This window comes from Lathamus discolor, chromosome 17 (assembly GCF_037157495.1).
Source record: "Lathamus discolor isolate bLatDis1 chromosome 17, bLatDis1.hap1, whole genome shotgun sequence".
NCBI lineage: Eukaryota > Metazoa > Chordata > Aves > Psittaciformes > Psittacidae > Lathamus > Lathamus discolor.
In genome coordinates this window covers 6,423,927-6,448,124 of record NC_088900.1, presented here as the reverse complement: position 1 = coordinate 6,448,124, position 24,198 = coordinate 6,423,927, and the positions used below count along the sequence as shown (strand labels likewise).

General features: G+C 67.1%; 3 protein-coding genes and 1 long non-coding RNA gene across 17 annotated transcripts; 2 read left to right on the top strand and 2 right to left on the bottom strand.

Annotated features, from left to right (window-relative positions):
• Window positions 1-297: 297 nt before the first annotated feature.
• LOC136022955 (uncharacterized) lies at window positions 298-1,753 on the bottom strand. Its single transcript, XR_010616409.1, has 2 exons — window positions 1,622-1,753; window positions 298-542 (listed from the first exon to the last, which is right to left on the bottom strand). It is a non-coding gene; the product is annotated as an uncharacterized LOC136022955 (long non-coding RNA).
• SIDT2 (SID1 transmembrane family member 2) lies at window positions 1,197-7,679 on the top strand. 6 transcript variants are annotated; one of them, XM_065696893.1, is made up of 28 exons: window positions 1,197-1,666; window positions 1,816-1,937; window positions 2,014-2,175; window positions 2,266-2,311; window positions 2,386-2,487; window positions 2,565-2,648; window positions 2,754-2,865; window positions 2,950-3,015; window positions 3,113-3,206; window positions 3,316-3,371; window positions 3,614-3,625; window positions 3,708-3,779; window positions 3,880-3,954; window positions 4,192-4,254; window positions 4,533-4,654; window positions 4,730-4,803; window positions 4,886-4,952; window positions 5,084-5,157; window positions 5,252-5,375; window positions 5,471-5,588; window positions 5,660-5,796; window positions 5,878-5,986; window positions 6,093-6,169; window positions 6,261-6,307; window positions 6,559-6,664; window positions 6,754-6,864; window positions 6,941-7,054; window positions 7,131-7,679. In XM_065696893.1, the coding sequence occupies exons 1-28, from the start codon at window positions 1,466-1,468 to the stop codon at window positions 7,191-7,193; spliced, it is 2,610 nt and encodes an 869-aa protein (XP_065552965.1). In that variant the 5' UTR covers window positions 1,197-1,465; the 3' UTR covers window positions 7,194-7,679. The 6 variants fall into 6 exon arrangements, 5 of the variants coding, with proteins under 5 accessions (XP_065552965.1, XP_065552966.1, XP_065552967.1 ...); XM_065696894.1 differs by lacking the exon at window positions 3,614-3,625; XM_065696895.1 differs by lacking the exon at window positions 4,192-4,254.
• Window positions 7,680-7,948: 269 nt separating this feature from the next.
• TAGLN (transgelin) lies at window positions 7,949-10,427 on the top strand. 3 transcript variants are annotated; one of them, XM_065697422.1, is made up of 5 exons: window positions 7,949-8,054; window positions 9,226-9,425; window positions 9,513-9,690; window positions 9,768-9,870; window positions 10,044-10,427. In XM_065697422.1, exons 2-5 carry the CDS (start codon window positions 9,246-9,248, stop codon window positions 10,183-10,185), a joined length of 603 nt encoding a protein of 200 aa, XP_065553494.1. In that variant the 5' UTR covers window positions 7,949-8,054; window positions 9,226-9,245; the 3' UTR covers window positions 10,186-10,427. The 3 variants fall into 3 exon arrangements, with proteins under 3 accessions (XP_065553494.1, XP_065553496.1, XP_065553495.1); XM_065697424.1 differs by having other exon boundaries at window positions 8,009-8,054; window positions 9,208-9,425; XM_065697423.1 differs by lacking the exon at window positions 7,949-8,054 and having other exon boundaries at window positions 8,138-9,425.
• Window positions 10,428-10,835: 408 nt separating this feature from the next.
• Window positions 10,836-23,923, bottom strand: PCSK7 (proprotein convertase subtilisin/kexin type 7). 7 transcript variants are annotated; one of them, XM_065697409.1, is made up of 17 exons: window positions 23,834-23,922; window positions 22,848-23,300; window positions 22,604-22,738; window positions 22,087-22,252; window positions 20,844-20,934; window positions 20,346-20,400; window positions 19,241-19,379; window positions 18,804-18,904; window positions 15,986-16,153; window positions 14,843-14,950; window positions 13,620-13,722; window positions 13,172-13,324; window positions 12,615-12,771; window positions 12,435-12,529; window positions 12,259-12,352; window positions 11,814-11,931; window positions 10,836-11,650 (listed from the first exon to the last, which is right to left on the bottom strand). In XM_065697409.1, the coding sequence occupies exons 2-17, from the start codon at window positions 23,286-23,288 to the stop codon at window positions 11,309-11,311; spliced, it is 2,466 nt and encodes an 821-aa protein (XP_065553481.1). In that variant the 5' UTR covers window positions 23,289-23,300; window positions 23,834-23,922; the 3' UTR covers window positions 10,836-11,308. The 7 variants fall into 7 exon arrangements, with proteins under 7 accessions (XP_065553481.1, XP_065553484.1, XP_065553485.1 ...); XM_065697412.1 differs by having other exon boundaries at window positions 12,435-12,487; XM_065697413.1 differs by having other exon boundaries at window positions 13,172-13,276.
• Window positions 23,924-24,198: the final 275 nt, after the last annotated feature.

The following is a 24,198-nucleotide window of genomic DNA, read 5'->3' as shown; positions in this document are numbered from 1 at the left end:
GTGTGTGTGTGTGTGCCCGGGCGCCCGCGTCTCCTTCCCTCCCTCTGTGTCGGTGCCTCCTTGTGTTTCGTTTCTGAGGGCTGGGGAGGTGCTGCCCTGCGCTGAGCGGCCAGACCTGCCCCAGGGGCCTGCGGGGTCCCACCCGCCCCGATCCTCGCTCCTTGTTTCACATCTGTCCTCTCCCTGCTCCACTGGGGCCTTTGTTTGTTGGTTTTCCCTCTCCTTTCCCCTGCTTCCCGAGCTGCGAGCAGGGCTCTGCAGGTGAGGGCACCCCGCACTCGGAGGACACGGCCTGTGTTTGATTCCTCGGTGCTTTAATAGGGAGCACCCGTCACCACACACCAACTCCCAGCCAGCCCCGCAGAGCTGATCCTCCACTTCGAGCAGCAGCTTTGGAGCCGGTGCGAGCTCTGCTTCCCGCTCCCACGCGAGTGTCCGTGTGTCCCTGAGCAAGTCCTTGCATCTGCTGTCCCCACCTGGAGCACGGAGACAACGTGCAGACGGTCTGACAAGTGCTTTGGGATCCTCGCTGAGAGGAGAACCTGTAGAAATAAAGTGCACAATAGCAGCAGTGCTCGTGTCTCCTTCTGTTTGTCCTGCACAGGAGAGGGCAACCAGCAGTGGAGCTCTTGGCTGTCACCTCCAGCCTGGAAAACGGCTTCCTATGAGATAATGTGGTTGGGGACGGGGATTAAACCAGAAAACCCAGACACAGAGAACACACGAGCACCCCAAAACCGAGGCCATGGCACAGCAGGGGCTGGCTGGGGGGGGTTGTTCCCTGCGGCCCCATCCCCGGCCGGGGGGGCTCGGTGAGCAGGATGTGGCCTCGGCCCGTTTGTGGTGAGGGTCAGGGGTGCCCGTGCCCCTCGGGTGCTCACTGCAGCGGAGAGAGGGCTCCCCTATGGGTCCTGTACGGGGCAGGGGCTGCCCTGAGGCAGGGATGCCCGCAGTGGGGCCCTGTACGGGTCCACGGGCTCCGGGCGGGCTCTGCCGCTGTTGCCGCTCCCCCGGTAGGAGCCGCCGCCGCGTCACTTCCCCGACCGGGCCCTTTATAACCGGTGACGGCGCGTTACGTCACCGCCGGCCCGTGTTTACAGCCGCCTGCGGAACGGGCACAGCGAAAGTACCGGCGGTGAACACCGGCACCGGGCATCGGCACCGCGCATCGGCACCGGGCACCGGCACCGGGCACCGCGCATCGGCACCGGGCACCGGGACCGGGACCGGCACCGCGCACCGGGCGCCGGCACCCCCGGGCTCTGCCCGCGGCGCCGCTCGGATCCGCGCCGGGCTCAGCGCGGGCCCGGGGACGCTGACACCGACACCGGCGGCGGCACCGGCGGCGCAGCGGCAGCGGCGGGGCTCGCCATGGGGCCGCGCTCCCGGGCGCGCCCCGGCTGACCCCCCCGGCCCGCCCCGGCGGACCTTGGCCGGTGCGGGCGCGGCCGGGGATGCTGTCGGGATGGCGGGCACCGGGGCGGCCGCGCTGGCCCGGGCGCTGCTGGCCTGGGCGCTGCTGGCCCTGCCGCCCGCCATGCCCCAGCCCTGCGGCCGCCCCGAGGTGCGCGAGAAGGAGGCCCGCTTCAACACCACCTACAGCGACTGGGTGAACGCAGACCTGCTCAACATCTACGCCTTCAACCACAGCGTCCGGAGGAACAGGGTGAGCCGGCGGGGCGGCCCCGGCCCCGCTGCGGGCCCCGCCGGGGGCTCCGGGCCAGCACGGCGGGGCCCCGGGACGGGACACGGGACGGGGGCTATGCCACGAGGGCCGAGCAAAGTCCAGGCCAGCGCCTCTGTTCCCCCCCGCAGACGGAGGGCGTGCGGGTGTCGGTGAACGTCCTCTCCGACCACAAGGACTTGCCCGTCCTCTTCGTGGTGAGGCAGAAGGAGGCGGTGGTGTCCTTCCAGGTGCCGCTCATCCTCCGAGGGATGTGAGTAGGGCCGGGCCGGGCGGGGGCCGGGCTGCAGGCAGGGCTCCGCAGGCACAGCAGGGCTCTGCCCGCGCAGGTACCAGCGCAAGTACGCGTACCAGGAGGTGAGCCGCACGCTGTGCCAGCCGCAGGCCAAGGCCGAGGTGGAGACCCAGCACTTCTACGTGGATGTGTCCACGCTGTCCCTCAACGCCTCCTACCAGCTGCGGGTCACCCACGTGGAGAACTTCGTGCTGAGGTGAGGGCAGCCCTGGTCCCCAGCCCCGCTCCTTGCCAGGGCCACTGGCCACAGGCTCACCACCCATCAGCCGCGCCGTGCTCTCCGCAGGACTAATGAGAGGTTCAGCTTCAACGCCACGGCTGCGCAGCCGCAGGTGAGGAGGAGCTGCTGGGGGTGTGGGGAGGAGGGCGCAGGCACCGTGGCGCTGACGGGCTCTGCCCCCCCCAGTATTTCAAGTACGAGTTCCCCGAGGGAGTGGACTCGGTGATCGTGAAGGTGACCTCGGCCATGGCCTTCCCCTGCTCCGTCATCTCCATCCAGGACGTCGTGGTGGGTTAGGGTGCTGGGGCCTCTCTCCCGGTGACCCGGGATGCCCGATAGGGCTGACGATCCCCCTGTCCCCTCAGTGCCCCGTCTACGACCTGGACAACAACGTGGCCTTCATTGGCATGTACCAGACCATGACCAAGAAGGCGGCCATCACGGTGCAGGTGAGTGTGGGGCTGTGCTGGCCCCTGCCTGGTGCTGGGGGTACCGGCCCCGAGCCCCTCCCCAGGCCAGGCTCCGCTCACCCCCGTCTGGGATGGCTGTTGCAGAAGAAGGATTTCCCCAGCAACAGCTTCTACGTGGTGGTGGTGGTGAAGACGGAGGACGAGGCGTGCGGGGGGGCTCTGCCCTACTACCCCCTCTCCAGAGATGCCTTACCAGGTACGCTGGGGGAGGCACCCACTGCGAGCGCATCCCTGCCGCCACGACTTGGGTGCTGAGCCCCCAGCCCGTGCCTTCTTCCAGAGGACCCCGTGGACCAGCACAACCGGCAGAAGACGCTGGAGGTGATGGTGTCGCCCGCCATAACCTGTAAGCATGGAGGGGCCACTCGGGGCTCGGGGTGCTGGGGCCCATGGGGTCCCGCAGCAGCAGGGCCCCGCTGAGGGCTCGTCCTGGCTCTGCGCAGCGGAAGCCTACGTGAGGAGCATGCTCTTCTGCCTGGGCATCTTCCTGTCCTTCTACGTGCTCACGCTGCTCATCGCCTGCTGGGAGAGCTGCCGGTGAGTCCCTGCTGCCCCAGGTGCTGCCGGGAGCCGTCCTGCCCCGGCGCGTGGCCGCGGTCGGGCCGTGCCCCTCGGCGCTGGCTCCTCACGGTGCCTCCCTCGGCAGGCAGCACAAGAGGAAGGGGCTCCTGGCAGCCATGGACTCGCCCAGCCTGGACACGGGTGAGGGCCCGCTCGCAGCACCAGGGGTTACCGGGGGGGGGGTCACTGTTATTTTGCCATCTCGAGCCCATGGCAAAGCCCTTGCAGAGGTTCCGCGCTGCCCCCGAGCCCTGCTGAGCTCCGGGGGTTAAATCCCAGTGTGAGGGGGACGGGGGCATCCCGGGGCTGGGTTCCACCGCTCTGGGGCTGGGGCACCTCACCGAGTCTGTCTCTTTCCTTCCACGCTTTCCGGGGACTCCCAGCATCTCTACTGGGTAGGTGCAGCCTCTGCTCCCCCCTTGGCGGGTTGTGCAGCCCCACGGGAGCTGCTGGAGCCTCATGGGGACCCTCTTGCAGGGCACGGCCGCAGCATCCCTGACTCCTTCCTGGGCCATTCTCCCTACGACAGCTACGGCTATGGCTCCTTCGGTGAGTGCCGCCGCCACACACCGCCCCGCGCCTCCCCGCCTGCGTGGCCTTGACTGTCTGCCTGTCCCGTCCCGTCCCGTCCTTGTCCTTGTCCTTGCAGGGAACGGCTCCTCCAGCAGCACCGAGGGCGTCACGGACAGCCTGTGCTCTGCAGAGGTCCCCTATGGCTACGTGGGTGAGTGCCGGGGCGGCAGCGTGGCGCCTGCCATGGCCACCGCAGAGCTGCTGCTGTGCTGCCGCTGGCACCCGGCTCTGCCCCTCTCCGTGGCCCGGGAAGGGTCCCTGCGGTACCGGCCCCTCCGTGCCAGCCCGCAGCGGGGGCTGCGCCGGTGCCACCGGGGTGGCCGCGCACCGGGACCCCCGCTGGGGCTCCCCCCGCTCCTGCTCCGGTAACTCTGGCTTTCCTTTGAAGGGCAGGAGCAGTTCAAGCGGCGCACGCCCTCCGCCCCGATGAGGCCGCTGAGCATTGCCATGGGTAGATGCTGGTACCGGGCAGGGACGGGGCCAATCAACCCCCAATCTGCCCCACGCGCAAGCACCTCCCTCCCCAGGCAGAGCCAGGGCAGGGGGGGGACACGGTCCTCCTGGTCCCAAGCCATCCCCGACCATGGGGGACAAGGGGTGATGCTCCCCGGGTAGTGCCGGGGTCCTGGCCCGGGGCGAGCTGAAGGGCTCAGGTTAATTGGGTGCCTGATTGGGGTGCGTGGGGTGGCACCGGGTGCATCGGGCACCGCTGATGCCCGCTCGGCGCAGGGGAGCGCTCGCTGGAGCACGTGGTGGGGCGGCCGCGCGTGGACTCGCTCAGCTCGGTGGAGGAGGACGACTACGACACCCTGGCTGACATCGACTATGACAAGAACGTGATCCGCACCAAGGTGGGTCCTGCCCCCCAGCCCCGGCCCCCCACCTGCCCCCCACTGCCCCCTGAGCCCTCCTGCCTCTCCTTCCAGCAATACCTCTGCGTGGCCGACCTGGCGCGCAAGGACAAGCGGGTGCTGCGCAAGAAGTACCAGATCTACTTCTGGTGAGCGGGGGCGGTGGGGCGGGGGGCACAGAGCGGGCTCCTGGCCTGGGGACCCCCTGCCACCCCGCCATGCCCCTTACAGGAACATCGCCACCATCGCTGTGTTCTACGCCCTCCCCGTCGTCCAGCTCGTCATCACCTACCAGACTGTAAGTGGGGACGTGGGGGCAGCATATGGGGCTTTTGGGGGCTTTGGCCCCCAATTGTGCACCCCAGATGCAATGGGGATGTCCCCCATATCCCCGCGTCCCACTTCCACCTCGTCTCCCTGTGCGTGCAGGTGGTGAACGTCACCGGCAACCAGGACATCTGCTACTACAACTTCCTCTGTGCCCACCCGCTGGGGAACCTCAGGTGGGTTTGGGGGTGATGATGGGCACCTGGGGGGGTCGCTGTGCGCAGGGAGGGGGTTCTGCAGCACCCGCATCTGATTGCCGCCCCCCCGCAGCGCCTTCAACAACATCCTCAGCAACCTGGGCTATGTGCTGCTGGGCCTGCTCTTCCTGCTCATCATCCTGCAGCGCGAGATCAACTACAACCGCGCGCTCATGCGCAACGATGCTTATGCCCTGGTAAGGGACTGGTAGGCGCAGGGCTGTGTGCTGGGGGGGGGGGGGGCTCGGCCCCACAGGGCCCCCATTCCTTCCCCTCTTCTGTCCTGCTGCAGGAGTGCGGCATCCCCAAGCACTTCGGGCTCTTCTACGCCATGGGCACGGCGCTCATGATGGAGGGGCTGCTCAGTGCCTGCTACCACGTCTGCCCCAACTACACCAACTTCCAGTTCGGTGGGTGCCCCCCATCACCCCCACTGCTGTGCTGGGGCCCCCCCGCCCTGCTCACCGCTGTCCCCCCGCAGACACCTCCTTCATGTACATGATCGCGGGGCTCTGCATGCTGAAGCTGTACCAGAAGCGTCACCCAGACATCAACGCCAGCGCCTACAGCGCCTACGCCTGCCTGGCCCTCGTCATCTTCTTCTCCGTGGTCGGTGTGGTGAGTACCGGGGTGCCTATGGGGGGGGGGGGGGGCAGCCGGTCAGGGCACCCCATTGCCCACCGTCTGCTCGCCCCACAGGTCTTTGGGAAGGGGAACACGGCGTTCTGGATCGTCTTCTCCGTCATCCACATCGTGGCCACGCTGCTGCTGAGCACACAGCTCTACTACATGGGGCGCTGGAAGCTGGGTGAGGCGAGGGCACTGCTGCAAGTGGGGCGGGGGGAGGCAGCTTCTCCTTGTCCTTATCCTTGTCCTTGTCCTTCTTTCTCCTTCTCCTTCCCCTGCCCCCGCAGACTCGGGCATCCTGCGCAGGATCCTGCACGTGCTGTACACGGACTGCGTCCGGCAGTGCAGCGGGCCCATGTACGTGGTGAGTGCTGGCACCGGGGTCCCCAGCCCTGCGGACACCCCTCCTTGCACCCGTCCTGCCCGCCCTCACCTCCCCTCCGCACCCTTTGCAGGATCGGATGGTGCTCTTGGTCATGGGAAACATCATCAACTGGTCCCTGTGAGTGCGGAGCCGGGCACCCACCACACCCTGCACCGCTCCTCCCAGCCCAAACCATGCTCCCACCCCTGCTGCCGTCCCCATCCCACTCCTGCAGCACGGAGCCCTGGCTGCGGCCCCCTCCCTGGGGAGCAGAGCATGACCGGCCCCCCATCGCTGCAGCAGCCCCCGGGGCACAGCGGGTGCATGGGCACGGCGGGCAGGGGACCCCGATGCTGCGCTGACCCCGCTGCCTGTCCCTGCCTCCCCAGCGCTGCCTACGGCCTCATTGTCCGCCCCAATGACTTCGCTTCCTACCTGCTGGCCATCGGCATCTGCAACCTGCTCCTCTACTTCGCCTTCTACATCATCATGAAGGTGGGAGGCGAGCGCGCTGCGTGGGATGGGCAGCACAGGGCCGGGCCCCCCGCAGCCCCTGCTGCACGCTCACCCCCCCTGCCCCACAGCTCCGCAGCGGGGAGCGCATCAAGCTCATCCCCTTGCTCTGCATCATCGGCACCTCCGTGGTCTGGGGCTTCGCCCTCTTCTTCTTCTTCCAGGGGCTCAGCACGTGGCAGGTGAGTGGTGGGGGCTGCGGGGGGCTGCGGGGGGGCTGCGGACCGGCGCGGTGAAGGGGGTCCCTGTCCCCAACAGAAAACCCCGGCCGAGTCCCGGGAGCACAACCGCGACTGCATCCTGCTCGACTTCTTCGACGACCACGACATCTGGCACTTCCTCTCCTCCATCGCCATGTTCGGCTCCTTCCTGGTAGGTGCCGGCTGCCTCCGCACGGCTCCCGCATCCCTGGTCCCCCCCCGGCTCAGCCGGTCCCCTCGCTCCGCAGGTGCTGCTGACGCTGGACGATGACCTGGACTCTGTCCAGCGGGACAAGATCTACGTCTTCTAGGGGCCCGCAGCCGCCCGTGCCCCGGGACTGTGCCAAACGCAGCCCTAAGGGTCCAGCCGGGTCCCACCAGCCACTCCGTCCCCCTCCCCGGGGGTCCCGGTGTGCCTCGTCCCCGCCGCCGGCTCCCTCCCGGCTCTCCGTGCCCGTCCCCAGGCTGTCAGAGCCAAAAGCAGGGCTCGGGGCTGTTGGTGCCACTGGCAAAGGTGCTGCTGCTGCTCCGTGCCCGTGGCGTGGGGCGGGGGCCCTGGCTAAGGGCCGTGCCAGCAGCCCCGCGCCCCCAGCATGCGGGTGGGGGTCTCTCTTTAGTGCCTGAATCGTGGGGATGGGGGGGTGTGGGCCCGGCGGTGGCAGCCGGGGGGGGCCCCACTGGTGTCTGCTGCAGCACCCCGGGGGGGTGCCGGCCGCTGGGTGCCCCCCGCCGAGGCTGTGGGGTCTCCACGTGTGGGTCTGCTGGGAAGGGACTCGCATTAAAGTGTCTGCACTTTGCCTCTTGCCTCCCCTCTGGGTACCGGGGGGCAGTGGGGGGGCAGCGACGGTGCCGGTGCCCGTCGGGGGTCGCTGGGAGCGCCCTGCGCCGGCAGCTCCGCGGCTATAGAAGGCCGGGCTGCGCCGCGCAGAGGCACGCGGGGAATGCGCGGGCCCGGAGCGCAGCCCCCGATTTTCGGAGTCTTTCCCCAAATATGGTGCCGGGGCCGGCGCCCCCCGGGACGGGAGGGGCCGGGGCGGGGGGAACCGGGGAGCCCCCCCCCCCCCCGCGCTGACATCACCGTCCCGGCGCCCGGCTTTTAGCGCGGGGCCGCCCTCCCGAGCGCGCAGTGCCCGCTCCGCGCCGCGCAGCACCCGCGTCCGACTGCACCGCCCGTGAGTGTGCGGGGAGGGGCCGGGGGACCGCAGCCATGGGGACCGGTGACCGGGACGGAGCCGCTGCTGCCGGGATGGGGATCGAGGTCCCGGGGTGGGATCAAGCTCTGGGATGCGGCTGCTGCTCCTCGGGTTGCACCACGCTGCTGTTGGGGCTCAGGGGCTGTGGGGCTGTGGATCCGCCGGGCTCAGCCCCACGGTGGCCGGAGGGGCTGCGTGGGGCTCGGAGCAAGATCAGGGCAGCGTGGAGGGGGTGATGCCAAACCCCACTCACTGCTGTATCTCTGGGTGGGGACCAGAGATGGGCATTGGGCTGGTGGGCTCTCAGGCACCTGGTGGCCAGCGGGCACGGCCGTGGGGTGGAGGGAGCTGTGACCAGTGAGCCTGGGGCCCAAATGCCATCATCGTGTGCCGGGCTGGGACACGGCACAGGGCACTGCTGGATGTGGCTGTTGGCGCTCAGGATGCGGGCACTGGCTCCCTGTGGGGCTCATGGGGTACCCCGGCATGGCCGGCAGCAGGCGGGGTCAGCACCCGCTGCCGCACCGAGCCGTGCCAGGCGCCGGGAGCCATCCCGGGGCAGGGCATGGATGTGGGACCAAGCCGGCGGCTCCCCGAGGGCACAGCCCCGGGTCTGTGGCTTAACCCCAAGCAGGGAGCGGTGCGGGAGGAGCGGGGCAGCGCCGCCGAGGGCTGGGCTCCCGGCCCCCGGCGCCATTGCCGGCTGGCATCCTCCTGGCAGCCTGCAGCTACCTGCGCTCCCTGCCCGCAGCATGTCCTTACAAGGGCACGGGCACGGCTCCCACCGCATCCCGCCTCGCCTGCGCTCCTCCTGGCGCTGGGGCCGCCCCGCTGCGCCGCGCTCACCCCGCACCCCCGTGGGCACAGCTCTGGCTGCAGGATGCAGCCACGCCAGCAGCGCTCATGCCAAGGGCTGGCGGGCGGCTGAGGCTGGGATGAGGCTGCCCTGGGCCACATCCGGAGCCTCGGAGCAGGGACAGGGCACCTCTGCCGGGATGGGAGCCCTGCTGCAGGGACTGCGGCTGTGCGCTCCCCTCCACCGTGCCCGAGGGGCCACTGCGTGGCAAGGGAAGAGCTGCTGGAGGACGCCCCGAGGTGCTGGGGTCCCAGCAGCACCTCCACATCCCGACAGCCCCCACCCTGCCGCCAGGTCTCCCACGTGCCGCAGCGATGGCGAACAAGGGCCCGGCGTACGGCATGAGCAGGGACGTGCAGTCCAAGATCGAGAAGAAGTACGACGACGAGCTGGAGGAGCGGCTGGTGGAGTGGATCGTGGCGCAGTGCGGGGCCGCCGTGGGGCGCCCCGAGCGGGGCCGCCTGGGCTTCCAGGTCTGGCTGAAGAACGGCATCGTAAGTGTGGGGCCGGAGCCGCAGCGCCGTGGGGCAGGCGGGGGGAGCCCCGCAGCGCAGCGACCCCAGGCTCTCCTCCTCCCGCAGGTCCTCAGCAGGCTGGTGAACAGCCTCTACCCCGACGGCTCCAAGCCCGTGAAGATCCCCGACACCCCCCCCACCATGGTCTTCAAGCAGATGGAGCAGATCGCCCAGTTCCTCAAGGCGGCCGAGGACTACGGCGTGGTCAAGACCGACGTGTTCCAGACCGTCGACCTCTTTGAAGGTGCGTGGGGAAACCGGGGCTGGGGAGGGATGGGGCTGCTGCGCCGTGCCCATCCTCACAGCCTCCATCCGTTGCAGCCAAGGACATGGCGGCGGTGCAGAGGACGCTGATGGCGCTGGGGAGCCTGGCGATCACCAAGAACGATGGGCACTACCATGGGGACCCCAACTGGTTCATGAAGTGAGTGTGGGGGGAGCCCAGCGCCGGGCGTGGGGACTCCCCTGACCCATGGCAGCCTGGAGCGGGCTCTTCCCGCTGCCGGGACGCGGGATGCGGCAATGACGGGTGGCCGCGCATCCCTGGTGCATCCCAGGGGATGCGGGTGCTGCATGTCCTGTCCCTCCGCCCCATAGGAAAGCGCAGGAGCACAAGCGGGAGTTCACAGAGAGCCAGCTGAAGGAGGGCAAGAACGTCATCGGCCTGCAGATGGGGAGCAACAAGGGGGCATCACAGGCGGGGATGAGCTACGGCCGGCCCCGGCAGATCATCAGCTAAGGCCCCCCCCGCGCCCGCTGCCCCCGGCCCAGCGCCGGGGCCGCCACCGCCCCTCACACTGGTATTTATTGGCACGAACGCGCCCGCCATCGCCAGCGCCGCTCCGCAGCCATGGGCTGAGCCCGGAGCCACCCGCAGCCCCGCCGCAGCCACCGCCGCAGAGACGCTCGCATCGGGGAGGGAGCAGAATTGGCCTCGGTTTTGTACTTGGGGTTCGGTCAACATTAAAAGGTTCTTCATTAGCGCGGCTCCGGGCACGTCCCTCCGCCCCGCCGGGGGCAGCCGCCCTGCGTGCAGCGCCGGAGGATGCGGCGCTGCCCTGCTCCTCCTCGCCCCGGCCCTGCGCGGAGCATCCCCGGTCATCCCGGCCGCCAGGAGCAGGGCAGGGGCCGGGCCGGGGAGGGTTTTCAGGCTTTATTTGGAAAGCTTCACAAAAGGGCTCCGCTCATTAAAAAACCAACCCCGGCGCTAGAAAAATAAACCCAGGGACACGGGAAGGAGCCAACCCCGCGCTGAGCCGCTGCCAGAGCAGCTCAACCGCCCCTCTGCAGCCCCACTGCGGGCACCACCCATTGCCTCGTCCACCCCGGGCACCAGGAGCAGGGACTGGTGCCCTGATGCCTCCTGCCTGCCCAGGGCACAGGGCACAGGGCACAGGGCACAGGGCACAGGATGGCGGTGGGCACAAGGCTCCCTTCTCCTAAGCTGGGCTCAAGCGGTGGGCACGGGCCAGCCCCCAGCCCAGTGGGGCAGGAAATGGCAGCGCTGTGGGGGCCCTGCCGCAGTGTCCAGGCTCGCTCTGCAGGGTTCAGGCCCAAAGCAACGCTTCTCCCCGGCCATGGAAGCAGTGGCGTGCGTGGGGGCTCGCAGGAGGCACCGCCGTGGGGAAGCCCTGAGCATCACTGCAGGGCAGGCTCCTTAGGAATAGGTTTAAGGCTTGCTTTGTGTTCCAGAGCGAGGGAAGGGGCAGCTCCCCTTCCGCTGCCAGCACTCCTCCTCCTGGGTCCTGAGCCGCTTCCTGCCACCTCCCGCAGGACACAGGGCCCGGGGAGCCCGTGCTGCCCGTGCAGGGCAGGATGTACCCGTACCAAGGGGGTGTCACAGCCCGCACCCCCAGCCCCAGCTAGCACGGCCGCTGCTCCCTGTCCTCCACCAGCAGCTCTGCCGTCGCCTCCCGGCTGCTGGGCACTTTGGGGCTCCAGGACCGGTCCTCCCCATCCCGGGCTGGCTCCGGGTGCTCACACTCCAGCTCCACGTCCTCCGTGTCCTTCTCCCGGTACAGCGGCACGGACTCCATCTCCAGGCCGCTCTCCAGGGCTCTGTGCTTCCCTCCCTGCTGGTACCGCCTGCAGGCGGTGGAGCCGGTGCAGGCCAGGTCCAGCCCCACGTTGTTCCTGGTCAGGCAAACCTCCAGCATGTAGTAGAACGTCCAGAACACGGCAAAGCATCCGAGCAGCAGGAGGGTCTGCAGGGGAGGAAGCCCCTTCAGAAACAAAGCCCTGCCCCAATGCCCTGCATTGAGGCTCAGCACCGGGAGGATCAGTGGGGCTGGCTCTCAGCCTCCCTCCTGGCAGAGGATGGGGTCCCCCTGCTCGGTGCCAGTGTCCCCGTCCCCAGGGCAGGCTCACCTTGAGGGTGTTGGCTGTGATGGTGAAGCGCTGCTCCTCTGGGATCTCCAGCCCTGGAGGGCAGGGCAGGGAGAAGTCGCTGCTCAGGTACTGCCCGCTCATGGCCTCCTCCAGCAGCCTGTGGGACCGAGGCACACGTGAGCGTCCCACGGGTAGGGCAGCTCCGGGAGGGGCCCCAGGGCACACAGGGGGTCCCCAGGGTCTCTTCCACCACTGGGGGCTGCTCCCCTGGGTCAAACCCAGCCGCTGGGCTGTCTTCTACGGCCCGCAGCTCCCCCGTGGTGCGTACTGAGGGCAGCCCCATGGCCCTGTGCTAGGGGCCGGCGGCCAGGCTGCAGCTCCACGCAGCTCGCAGCAGCCCTGCTCCCCGAGCAGTGACCCAGGATGATGCCCCTTAGCCCTCCATTAATGATCTCCCCACCAGGACAGGGCTGCGGTGCCCCACCTCTGCCGCTCCTTCATCTCCGCTGGGGACCAGGAGGAGCCGTACAGGGTCAGCTGCCACTGCTTCAAGGTGCCAGGCCTCAGGCTCTCATCTCCTGGGGAAGAAACAGGACGGTCCGGTGGGAACTGTGCCACGCGGAGCTGCTGCGGCGTGAAGGGCCCGAGGGCAGGACTCACCCATGTCCCTGATGACCAGTCTGTAGGTGCCCTGCGCCTCCTCGCCCCAGCACCTGACCGTGGAGAAGGTCCAGTCAGCAAAGCCATTGGGGTCCCTGCCAAAGGGGGAGGAGAAACAACCCCTGAGAGGGGCTGGGCCGGGCGCCGGTGGGTGTCCTGCCCTGTGCCCCCCGTGCTCACGAGTCCATGCTCCTGGCGGTGCCTATCAGGGACATCATGCCGCTGGGGCAGAAGAGCCGGATCTCCAGGTTGCCGCGGCGGGGATGGGTTATGGTGACGGTGACAGCCACGTGCTCCAGGGTTCTCATCCCGGATTGCTCCAGGTCGGCGGTGCTGACTGGGGAAGGGCAAGGGGTCGGGATGGAGCCCCCACTGCACAGGAGACACGTGCGCATCTCCGTGCCCTTCTGTCCCCTGCCTGAGTTCAGCCAGCATGGAAAGGATGGGGAGGAAGGGCTGAGGAGGGGGTGCTGGGGAAGGAGGGGTGAAAGGCAACTGCACGGCAGCAGGGAAGCTGGCTCCTGGGCATCTCCCAGCACACCCGGAGCAGGAAGGTGACAGGAGCCCAGGCTTTGCCCTGCTCACAAGGAGGGACCCAAGGCCCTGCCCTCTCGTCCACCAGCAGCCTCTCGCCTGCATCCAAACCTCGTGTCACAAGCGGGGCCCTGCTGAGCCCTGCACGTCTCGTGCCATGGGCTCCGTGACACCCAACCTTCTCCCTCCCAGCCCTGACTCACAGGCTGTGGGCGCAGGAGCCCGCCCAGGGCGCTGTGGCCATGCTGGGGGCCGGGAAGGGCTTGGGGCCGAGCTCTGCTTCCCACTGGTAGCAGCCGGAGCAGCGCCTTGTTTATGTGGACAGAGGGAGGCCAAGTCAGGAGCTGGAGCATTACCTAAAATGGTCAGAGCCAGAGGAGCAGGTCTGGCTGCTGCCCAGCCCGGCCACGCTCCCAGTGCCTGTCTGGCTCCGCAAAGGCATCGCTCCGTGGGATGGAGCTATGGGGAGGGGACCACATGGACCCACACAGCTCCCCTGGGGAAGGCAGAGGAAGCAGAGAGGAAGAAGCCCAGGCAGCCGATGCTTAACCCCTTGGTGCCCTCGCACAGCCCCTGGCTGTCGGCAGCTCTGCCCCACGCCACGGGGCCCAGGCTGGATGCGGCCCCGGTGCGCCCAGCGCGTGCTCTCACCGTTCCAGGCAGCCTCCAGCTCCCGTGGTAGCAGCGGGATGCTCCGGCCCTCCCGCAGGACCGGGCTCACGTAGGAGGCGAGGTACGGGACCGACTCCCAGATCTGCAGGGGAAAGGACAGGATCCAGCACGAGGACCCATGCTCCCTGCACGCCCCATCTCTGCCTCCCGCTGCTCCCGAAGCTGCTCCCTGTCAGTGTGCCAGGGGCTCTGTCCTGACGCTGCTCTGGGGCACCCCAGCAGCACAATGGGGCTGGAAGAGTGGCAGGAAGGTGATGGGCTGGGGCTGGAGGGGCCAGCTGAGCCTGGGACTCCCCATCCTGGCTTTGTCTTTGCCATCACCCAAGTGGCTTTAAGCAGCTACTTGAAGCCGTTCTGTTTCAACCCCAGGTACAGCAGGGCAGGAAACAGACTCACAGTACCACAGAGCGGTTTGGGTTAGAAAGGACCTTAAAGCTCATCCAGTCCAGGGACCCCTTCCACTATAGAGCAGCTTGCTCCAAGCCCCTGTGTCCAACCTGGCCTTGAGCACTGCCAGGGATGGGGCAGCCACAGCTTCTCTGGGCACCCTGTGCCAGCGCCTCAGCACCCTCACAGGGAAGAGCTCCTGCCTAAGAGCTCATCTCAGTCTCCCCTAGGGCACGTTAAAGGCGTTCATAGCAGAACCCAAAGGCCTGCAGGAAGAGAGCAGCCTGAAAAGCCCTGTGAAACTGGGGCATCGCTGGCCAGCAGCAGTGACCGTCACAGCTACAGTGCTCTGAGCACGAGCGAGGACCAAGTGCCAAAGGGATGTGCCCTGCCCTCACCAGGAGGGAGGGATGGGGATGCCCTGTCCTGCTCTGAGCACGCCACTGCCTCGGCAGCGCCAGGATGCAGAGCTCAGGGCTGCCAGCTCCAAAGCCCCTGTCTGCCTGGGGCACGGTGCCCTCCCTGCAGACCCTGTGCAGGGAGGAGGGTGCTGATGGAGCTGCCCAAGGCATGAATCAGAGCTGTTGTGGCCCAGCAGCGGAGGCTCTCGCCATGGCTATATATAGTGCTGGGAGCGCTGCAGCTGGGGCAGGTCGCAGGCTCTGCCGAAAGCCTCATGACTTCATACCCAAAGCAGCCTCACAGCGAGGGCTGGCCAGATGATGGCCAAAGGCTGGCCCTCAACAGCACCAGTGCCTCCCCATGGCACTGCCAGCACAGGAGCCGTGCCCGTGGTGGCACGGGGAGGGAATTACCTTGGCAGCGTTCACCAGCCTCCAGGCGTTCAGCAGCCCGAAGCCGTGCTGATGGCTGTGGCTGAAGCCCGCCCGGTTGGTGTCCCACTTGGCGTGACGGTCCTCGTACTGCAGTGAAACACAGGGCACTCCTTACCCCGGGGGCAAACCCACGGCAAAGGGAGCCAGGCCCGAAGGGAAGGAGGCCCAGGAACGTCCAGCAGCAGAGGGAAGGAACCCACATGGCCTTATTAGACAGAAACAGGTTGACCTTTGAAGCAGGTCCCGACACAAACAGGCTTCCCAGCTCCTCAGAAAGGAAATCAAGCAGCACAAAAGGGCACAAATGCCTCTGTTCTGAAACATCCCAGCTGCTCCCTGCTCCCTCAAGCACAGCCCATGGGATGGCAGGAGCTTGGTGAGAAGGAACCAAGTCCTTTAAATCAACAGGAGCCGGGCCAGGGCCGATCTGGGTCCCATCACTTATCGGGTTGTAGCGCTCCGGCAAGACGGGCCTGCGCTTGTGGAAAACACTGCCCTGCGCCAAAGGGAGCACAGCACGGGCTGGACACGGCCTCCTGCTGCCAGAGGGTGTGGAAGAAGCCCTGTCCCGAAGCCGAATCGGGCAGCTCCAGTCAGTTCCCCTCCTGCTCCCGCTCCCTGCAGTGAAGCTGTGCTGGAGCGGAGGCCGAGCGGAAGGAAGGGCTGTTTGCTCCCGAGCTCTCCATTCCATGTGCTCCCAAGAGCCCGTCTCTCTGGGGAGCCCCAGGAAAGGCCGGAGCAGGGCAGAGATCCTTGCTTTCCCCCTGCATGGGCTGTGCGGTGGCACTGAGGAGCTGCATCCCTCCCTTCGGGCAGGGATGTGCTGCACGCGCACACAGTGCGTGCGAGGCATGGTGAGCCCCTGGAAGACCTGTACCCTGGCAGATGGAGGCATTCCTGAGGCAAATACCCCATTTATTATGCTGACAGAGGAAAGCGCTCCAGCCACATTCCTGGAAGGAACACGGGGTGAGGGGAAAACGTAATCCCTTTGGGAGCCAGGCAAGCGAGAGATTTATAGAGGGGCAGGCAGACATACACAAGGATGCGCGCAGCAGGACCAGGGCCGTGCCGCAGCTCCCCTGAGGGGCAGGGGTGGAGGGAGGCAGGGCCAGCGCTCACCTTGGTGGCGGTGAAGACGATGACGTGCTGGACATCCCTCCAGGTGAGGCAGGGCCGCACCTGCAGCATCAGCGCGATCATCCCGGCTGCGAGAGGAGCAGCGGCTGAGGTGCCGGTGTGCCCCTCCGTGCAGCCCGTGCCCTTCTGCAGGTCCCAGTCCGTGGTCACCTGCGAGAGAACAGAGATGCCTCCGGTCGGGACACTGCTCCCATGCTGGGATAGGTGCAGCCCGGAGCCCCTCGCTGTGCCAGCTCCGCCATGCTCACAGGACACAGCACGCAGTGTCCCAAGCCTGTCCCCCTCCTCACAAGGCTTCCAGATGGAACAAGGTCGTTCTCTGGATGCCCAAGGATCCCCCCTCCAGAGCAAAGGCACGGGAGGTGGTCCCTGCCCCCCCCCCCCGTGACCCCCAGCTCATCTGCCTGTCTCCCAGCATCTGTTCTGCACGGGCTGCTACCCCCGGACCGGAGGCAGGAATGTGCACACACGAGCTCTCTGCCTGTGGATGCTGAGATGAGGCTGGAGACAGCAGGGGCAGCCAGAGATCCCATCACCCTCCCTCAGACAGGAGCAGGGCAGTGGGACAGGGTCAGGGATTAGCTGCTGGAATGGCTGGAAATGCTTCCCAGGCAGCTCCCAGCCAGGACGTGGGTACCCAGCAAGGAGCAGCACAAGCAGGGCAGGACACCAGGGCACCACCGCAGGAGGTAGCGCCTGGAGCTGGGATCCAAGCGGTGCAGTGCAGGGCACATCCAGCTTGACCACGGAAGCTGGACCAGCTCTTGTGAGAAGCTTCTGGGTTCAACCAACCTCCCTGGGGCTTCAGAGGGGACATCTCTGCCCCGGAGCATGCAAACCAGTTTAGGGAGAGGCCCAGCCCCGGACTGGAGCATCACGAGTGTTCTCCAGGGTACCTGCACGCAGGCACAGCCACGCTGCCCTAGGACCAACCCAGCAACCCAGTGAGCTGCTGCCACCTCTCACAGGGACCTCGCATCAGGGATGAGGCATCCCAGTTGAGAAGCAACGAATGAGGATCATCCCCTTTAGGGAAAGAGAGGAACCGGGCCTGAATTAAGCAACTCCAGGGGAAACCCATGGCAGTTACAGTCTGGAACCTTCCCCACTCTCACTGCTGACCACAGCATCACAACCAGCACATGCAGAGGGACCGCACGGAGCCTCAAAGAGCCAGTGGGGCGCTCCCAAATGATGGCACCTCACTGCAAGCCGGACGTGCCCGTGTCCCTGTGCTCCCCATGGGGTACAGCCAGCACCGCCAGGACCGTGGGGTTGGTGCCTTCTCTGCCCGACTCCCTCACGCTGTGTGCTCAGGCGCTGCACGTCCCACAGAGAACCCCCCGAGCAGCATCGGCTGCAGGAGGAAATGCAGCTGGCGCCAGGAGCTGGATTAAATTCTTCCCATTAAGGAAACCACAGGGGTTTATAGGCTGGTAAAAGAGAGAGCCCGCAGAAGGCTGCTGAGAGCTTAACTCTGACACCACCGCGGCACACGGAAAGGGCATTCAGGGCACGTTACCCTGCCGGAGAGGGTGTGCAGGTTGGAACGTGCCATGGGCTGGCCAAAGGAGCGGCTGTGGTGCTGCCAAGGAGCAGGACGGTGTCCTGGCACGCGGCACACCGTCCTGCCCCCCCCGAGGAACACCAGCTCCTCCGTCAGTGCCCCATGGGGCCAGGAATTGAACTGAAGGGGCTTTCGAGACCTTGCAAGCACTGGCCCCAGCGGCAGGCTCCGGGGAAGCTGAACCAACCCAGAAGCCTGTAACCGGTGCTGAAGACACAGCAGAGCCCTTGCTTGGCCGCTCTTCCCTGTTTCCCTGGCGCCAGGAGTTTCCAAACCAGCCTGGGACAACCGGAGCTATTTTGGAAAGGGAGAACCAGCGCCGTTCTGGGTTTTACTTTCCCTGCCACATTCCCAGCCATTCCTCCAGGCACATCGCACTGAGCCGTAGCCAGGCACGGATCCCCTGGAGCTGCGCTGCCTCACCCAGCCTCTGGGCATTCCCAGCGGGAGATCCCAGGCAGTGCCATCTATCCCAACTGGCCCAGGGTGGCTCGGGCCCTCAGACCCAGCACAGCAGGACAGGACTGGCTCACAGCCCCCCCAGGCATAGGAACGCGCTGGGTCAGCCCGGGGTCTGGTGGAGCCAGGCCCAGCTCCTTGGCTCGGGCAAAAAGGACATTTTGTTGACAAGAAGTCATTTTTTGGCAAAAAAAGAGAGAAAAGCTGATAAAAATACAGCGCAGAACGCAGGGGGAGAGGCACACGGGCCAGCAGAGACAAGAGGATGGGGCCAAGCAGCTCACAGAGCCCGACGCTGCTCCCAGCCCGCAGCGCTTGTCCATGCTCTGTGCCCATAGGGAGCAGAGGCGAGGCGGCCGGCTTGAGCCCCTGTTCCCTCCAGGAAAGCCCGCAGTGGCACAGGGGGCTCGCTCCAGGCTTCCTCAGCGTGCACAGGTGGCACACGCACAGCTGGGACGAAGCTCGTCCCCTCTGGCTCTGCCTGGGACCCGTGGCTGGGAGCTCGGTGCGCCCACGCGCACCCTCGCAAGGGAAGGTCACCGCGCTCCAAGTGGCAGGCTGACGGTGACAGCACAGCAACAGCCACAAACAGGAAGCTGCCTCCCTGAGCACCGCTTCTGTAGGACCTAGATAAACCCCACGTTTATCTCTGCCTCACAAGGGAACCCAACCACCAGCCTAAGGCAGACACGCGGCAGGCAAAGGCACTTTGTCCCTTCTCCACTCCGCGCTGTTCCAGAGCCTTGGAAGCCGTGTGCCCCATGCGGTACTCACAATGCTCCGCATCATCTTGTCCCCACCGCTGAAGGTCACTGCTAACATAGAGGCACATTCCTCGGCATAGAAGGGCATGGAGCCTGTCTCGTCCACCGCACCTGGAAGAGAGGCAGGCACGGGCTGGAGGGAGCCTTCATCTTCCACCCCTGCCGCAGCTCCTGCCCTCGAGCCCATGGTGGGGATGCTGCGTTTCAAGTCACTCCCTCAACGGCAGTGTCTGTCCCAGCCCCAGCCCCAGGGGCCTGCACACCGGAATGTCTCTGGCCTCCTCTAGCTCTGTGGGTGCAAAGCAAACTGCAGGCTTGAGGGTGAACACTGCCACGCTCCTTCCCAGAGGACAGACACCTTCCCCCAGACTCCCACTACCCGGCCAGCTTCCAGCCAGGAAGGTGGAACACTTGTGGCACGGAATGAGACAGGAGACACCCCCTCACCTATGGTGACAGTGTAGATGGAGTTGGCGTAACCATCGTAGTTGCAGTTGTCGTTGTGCTGCCCGCCGTTGCCACTGGCCACCACGAAAATGCTCCCAAAGCCCCTGCGACCTGCGATGACGCCGTGCTGCAGGGCAGCCTGCGGAGAAGGGAAGCATCTGGGAATGGCCAGGCTATGGCTCCCTGTGAGGGTCAGCCTGCGCTGCGCTAAAAGGGAGAGGAGGGAGAAGAAAAGCAACCCTGCAGGTAACGAGAGCACAGAGCCAGGCCGGAGCTCGACCTCCAGAAGGACAGCAGCACCCCCCCAGCTTCACAGGCTCACTCTGCAGGTGGCCCTTCAAGGCTTTCCTGCCCACGGGCACTACCCACACGTGGCCTCTCTGCAAGGCTCCAGCCCCCACGGCTTTGCCTTCACTGAGACACAAAGGTGAAGGCAGGCACTGCAGCAGGCAGAGAGGCCTCCACACACCGTGCTGCGGCAGAGCAAGCTTTGCTTTGTTGCACCCTGCGTCCCAGTGCTTGCTGCAGCTGCCTCTGCATGCAGGAAGAGAGCAGATTAACTTGCAGAACTGGAAACCATTTGTCATCCTGGACCGACAGCTCGGCTGTCAGCATTGCTCCCCGCGCTGCCTGCTAGCTTGTGGTTACAGAAGCACAGCAAGGGGCTGCCAAGCAAAAGGGAAATGAAGCAGAACAGCATCCCAGGAGCAACGTGCTGCCCGGTTTGGGGCAGCCGCTGTGACCCCTCACCATGGCACCTGGGTGCATTTACTGCCTTACTCACTCCTAGCATCCGAAGGCACGCTCTCTGCCGGGAGCAGCACCCTGAGCACCAGGAACAGTGTGTCTCCAGAGCAGAGAGCGTCCCTTGGGCTGCCAAGGCTGTGAGGACACCAGCACAGGTTGCGAAAGAGCCTCTTCCTGCTGGACCCAGCCTCTCCCTGGGAAGCTGAGCTAATGCTGCCTGAACACTGCCCTCCCACAGCAACGTCACCTCTCCCCAGCACGGTAACACCTCTGCGGGCAGCCACGGGAGCAAGGAGACGTGCACTGCAGCCCAGCAACGTCACCCCGGGGTGACCCGAGCTGCTGGGGCTGGGTTTACCTTTCCCAGTTGATGGGGGCCATCCACGGTTTTCCCATCATCGTCTGGACCCCAGCTGCAAAGAGAGACACCAGGAAGTGACAGCGCAGGAGCTGCAGGCTCCAACTCCCCCGCCCACTGCAGTTTGGTGCTCCCAGTACAGGGCTGGGATCGGAGGGATCCACCGGGCTGGCCCTCGCTGCTGGGATAGGGCTGCCACGCTTGAGCTGTGCCCCTGGCTCAGATTCCAGTTAACAGCCAGCTTCAAACACACTCCAGTGCCCAGAGGGGGCTCCCCCACCACAGCGGGGGGCACAGTGCCCCCTCCCGCTCAGCCAGCCCGTGGGACATGTCCCAGCAGAGCACAGAGGGCAGCCAGATCCCGGTATCAGGAATGCTGATGTTGCTCCTAACAGACCCCCTGGAGGCACTCTCATGGACACACCGACGGTGCTGGTTTTGGTGCCTCAAGGCTTGCTGGAGCCACAGGAGGAGCCGCGGCCCCGTCCCCAGGCTCACCTGCAGCTGTAGATGTCATTGATCTGATAGTGCTTGTTGAAGGCAATGGCCTCCATGCTGTCGGTGAGGGGCCCATCCAGCACTCGGATGCCTGCAGGGCACAGGACAACAAACATGAGGGCAGCGGATCAAAGCGAGCTGTACCAACAGAGCAAACAGGCTCCTTGAGCTCCCACCAGGACACTGACCCTCGCAGCCTGACGGAGCTGTAACCCTGCAGCTCAGTGCATGGGGGCTACGTGTGAGTGAGGGACTGGCGGTGCACCCTGCGCAGCTCCACATGTGCTGGACGTAGCTTTCTGCCAAGTCAGGCCCCTGGCCCCGCTGCCAGAACCAAGCTGGTGATGGTGACAGCACAGCCAAACACCGGCTGGGCTCACTCCTGTGTGCCCCTGAGCCCCCTTCCCAGAGCACTGCTCCCCAGGGGCTTCCTCACGCCCCAGCCTCAATCACCCCACTGCTTTCAGGGCTGATCTCTGCGTGGAGCAATCGCTTCCCTTCCCAAGCCACCAAGCAGCAGTTTTGGGATGGATGGCTCAGGAGGCGCAGGACACCCTGAGTACTGCGCATGGAGCAGGAGGGCAAGGTCACCCCTCAGCAAAGCCAACAAAGCTCAGAGCTGAGTCTGCAGCGCCCCAAAGCACTGATAATTACCGCTTTGCATCAGAGTTTAGGCTGGCAAAGGACGTTACAGATGAAACCAGGCACACGCATCTCAATTAAGACTACTTAGCAGCAGCGCACCCACCCACCCATCGCAGCGCTCGCCTGACGCAGCACACGCGGCTTTTTACTGCCACATCCGAGCGCTGAGCGCAGGGCAGCGGGGCAGAGCTGCGAGCTCCCGATCCTCTGTACCCCATTGGCACCCCGGACACCCGCTCGCATCCCGCTGTCACAGCCAGGGAACGTGGCACCATCTGCCGAGCGCAGAGAGAATCGCGTCCGGGCTGCGGCGCGCCGGAGCGGGCACGTTGTCACGGCCCGGGCCGGGCTGTGCACTGGGGATGCACGGATGTGCTTCTGCCCAAAGCCTGCGGCTGGGCTCTGGGAAAGCCACCCCAGCACGCAGCTATCCCACTGCGCCAGGGAGCGGCTCCCACGGAGAACTCCTTCCCCAACATCCCAAAGAGGGATCCGGCTGACTTGGACCAGCCCTTCTATAGCCCCACAGCACCGGAGCTGACCCAGGCCAGGCACGACGGCAGCACTTGCGGGTGCCACGGTCACGCCACGCACCCACCTGCGATGCGGCTCCCGTAGGCAACTCCCACGGTGCAGAAGCTGTTGTTGGGCACGGCAGCGATCTCCCCGGCGCAGCGCGTCCCGTGGTGGTTGCCGTTCTCCTCGTCGGGGTGAGGCATGGGGTCGGGATCGTTGGAGTTCAAGTCGTAGCTGCCTTCTGGGCTCTGCAAACAGACCCACAGTCACCCCTCAGGGCGCTGCGCTCCTGTCCTTGGGAAAAGCAGGACTCCAGAGCGGGCAGCAACACAGCCTGGATGTGGTGGGAACTCGGAGGAGGCACCCATGCAGGGCTGCAGCTCAACACTGCTGCCTGCTGCTGCGGCAACGGGATGGGCAGAGGCAGCTTCAGCACCTGCTGCGGGTCAGAGGCAGCCAGCTCTCACCTCCAAGCAGCTATGGGCAGCACAAAGGCTGGGGGCCCGGGGCACAGCACCCCAGGAAGAGCTTTCCCATTGGCACTTCCCACCCTGGCCGAGGCTGTGGGGCCGGCAGCGCCCGGTGCCCTCCGCACTCACGTAGTTGGGCTGTATGTCCTTGATGGTGTGCTCCACGCCATCATCCACCACCACCACCGTCACGCCGCGCCCCGTCACGTTCCGCTCCCACACGCCCGTGACGTTGATGTCCTTCCCGGGGCTCTTGCGGTTGTTCTAAGCACCGGAGAGCCGGGGGAGAGGGGGAGCGGAGCAGCGCATCAGGCACGGGGCTGCGCAGCGGGGTGACACGACCCCCGCCCCGGGCAGCAGGGCCCGCACTCACCAGGTGCCACTGCAGCGGGTATTTGGGGTCGTTAAAGTGCAGGCTGCGCTTGGAGCGCTTGAGCAGCCGCTGCTCCGCGTGCCACCGCACGCTGCCGTGCCGGGCGAGCACCGCGTCCACCGCCCGCCTCACGGCCTCGGCGCGCCCGCCGCGCTGCGCCCTGAACAGGTAATGGCCCCGGAGCTCCCCGACGCGGCCCACGTTCACCAGCCCCGCGGCGCGGGCCAGCTCCTCGGCGCGCTGCTCCAGCTCGTCCTCGGGCGCCTCCAGGCTGACGGCCCAGCTGAGCTCGCCGGGCCGGGGCTCAGCGCCCGTGGGCTCCCCGGGGCAGGACGGGCCGAGCGGGGCGCAGGCGGCGCTGAGCCAGAGGCACGTGTGGATGCAGAGCGTGGCCTCCATCCCTGCGCTCCATAGCGGCGCCCTCCGCTGCCGCTGCCGCATCAGAGCGGCGGGCTGCGAGCGGGGGAGAGGAAAGCTGGTGAGAAACTTCCCGTCGGAGCAGGGCGGCCACAGCCTCCCCCGCAGGTCCCGCGGAGCTCTACGGCCCCGGGCTCGCCGCTCCAGGAAAGCCCGTGGCAAAGCGGCTCCTCCCCAGCGGCGCAGCACCGCGCCGGGACCGACCCCGACGGACCGCAAGCGCTGCAGAAGAGGAGCCGCTTCCTTGTCCCCGCACGGCCCCCATGCAGCCCCACGGACACAGGTCGGGGTCGCCCCCCGCTCCGCCCACAGCCCCCCCGCGCCCCTGCCCACCCGCTCCGAGACGCCAGGGACCGCGGCGCCGAGCCCCGGCACTGCCGGCGGACGGGGCGGGGGGGAGCGCTCCCCGCTGCCCCGCTTGGCACCGCGCTGCGCGGAGCTCCGCAGCCCGGCGCTCCCCGCGGGGCCGCCGCGGCCGCTCTCCGCTGCAGGCTCCCGGCCCCCCCTGCGGTGCCCGGCCGGGCACCCCCGGCAGCGGAGCCGCCGCTCCCGTCCCGCCGGGCGCTCACCGGGCAGGGCCCGGCGCTGCCGGAACCCCGCGGCCGCTGACAGCGCCGTCACTTCCTGCGCGGCCTCCGCTCCGCCAGGGCGGCGCCCGCGGCCCGGCCGCGCCGCTCCGTAGCGGAAGGGGCGGCGCGGGCCGTGGCGTCCGCTCCGCTGCGCGCCGGGCCCGGCGCTGCCGCACGCCCCATGGCGCTGGAGCAGGCGCCCACCGACGGCCCCGCCGGCGCGCCCGCCCCGCCGCGCCTCTGCGAGCCCGGCCCCGCCGCGCCGCCCGACAGGTAGGTGCTGGGCCCGGCGCGCCGCGGCGGGGCAGCGGCCGCGCACCGACCCGTTTGTTCGCACAGCGGCGGCGCGCTCGCCGCCCCGGACG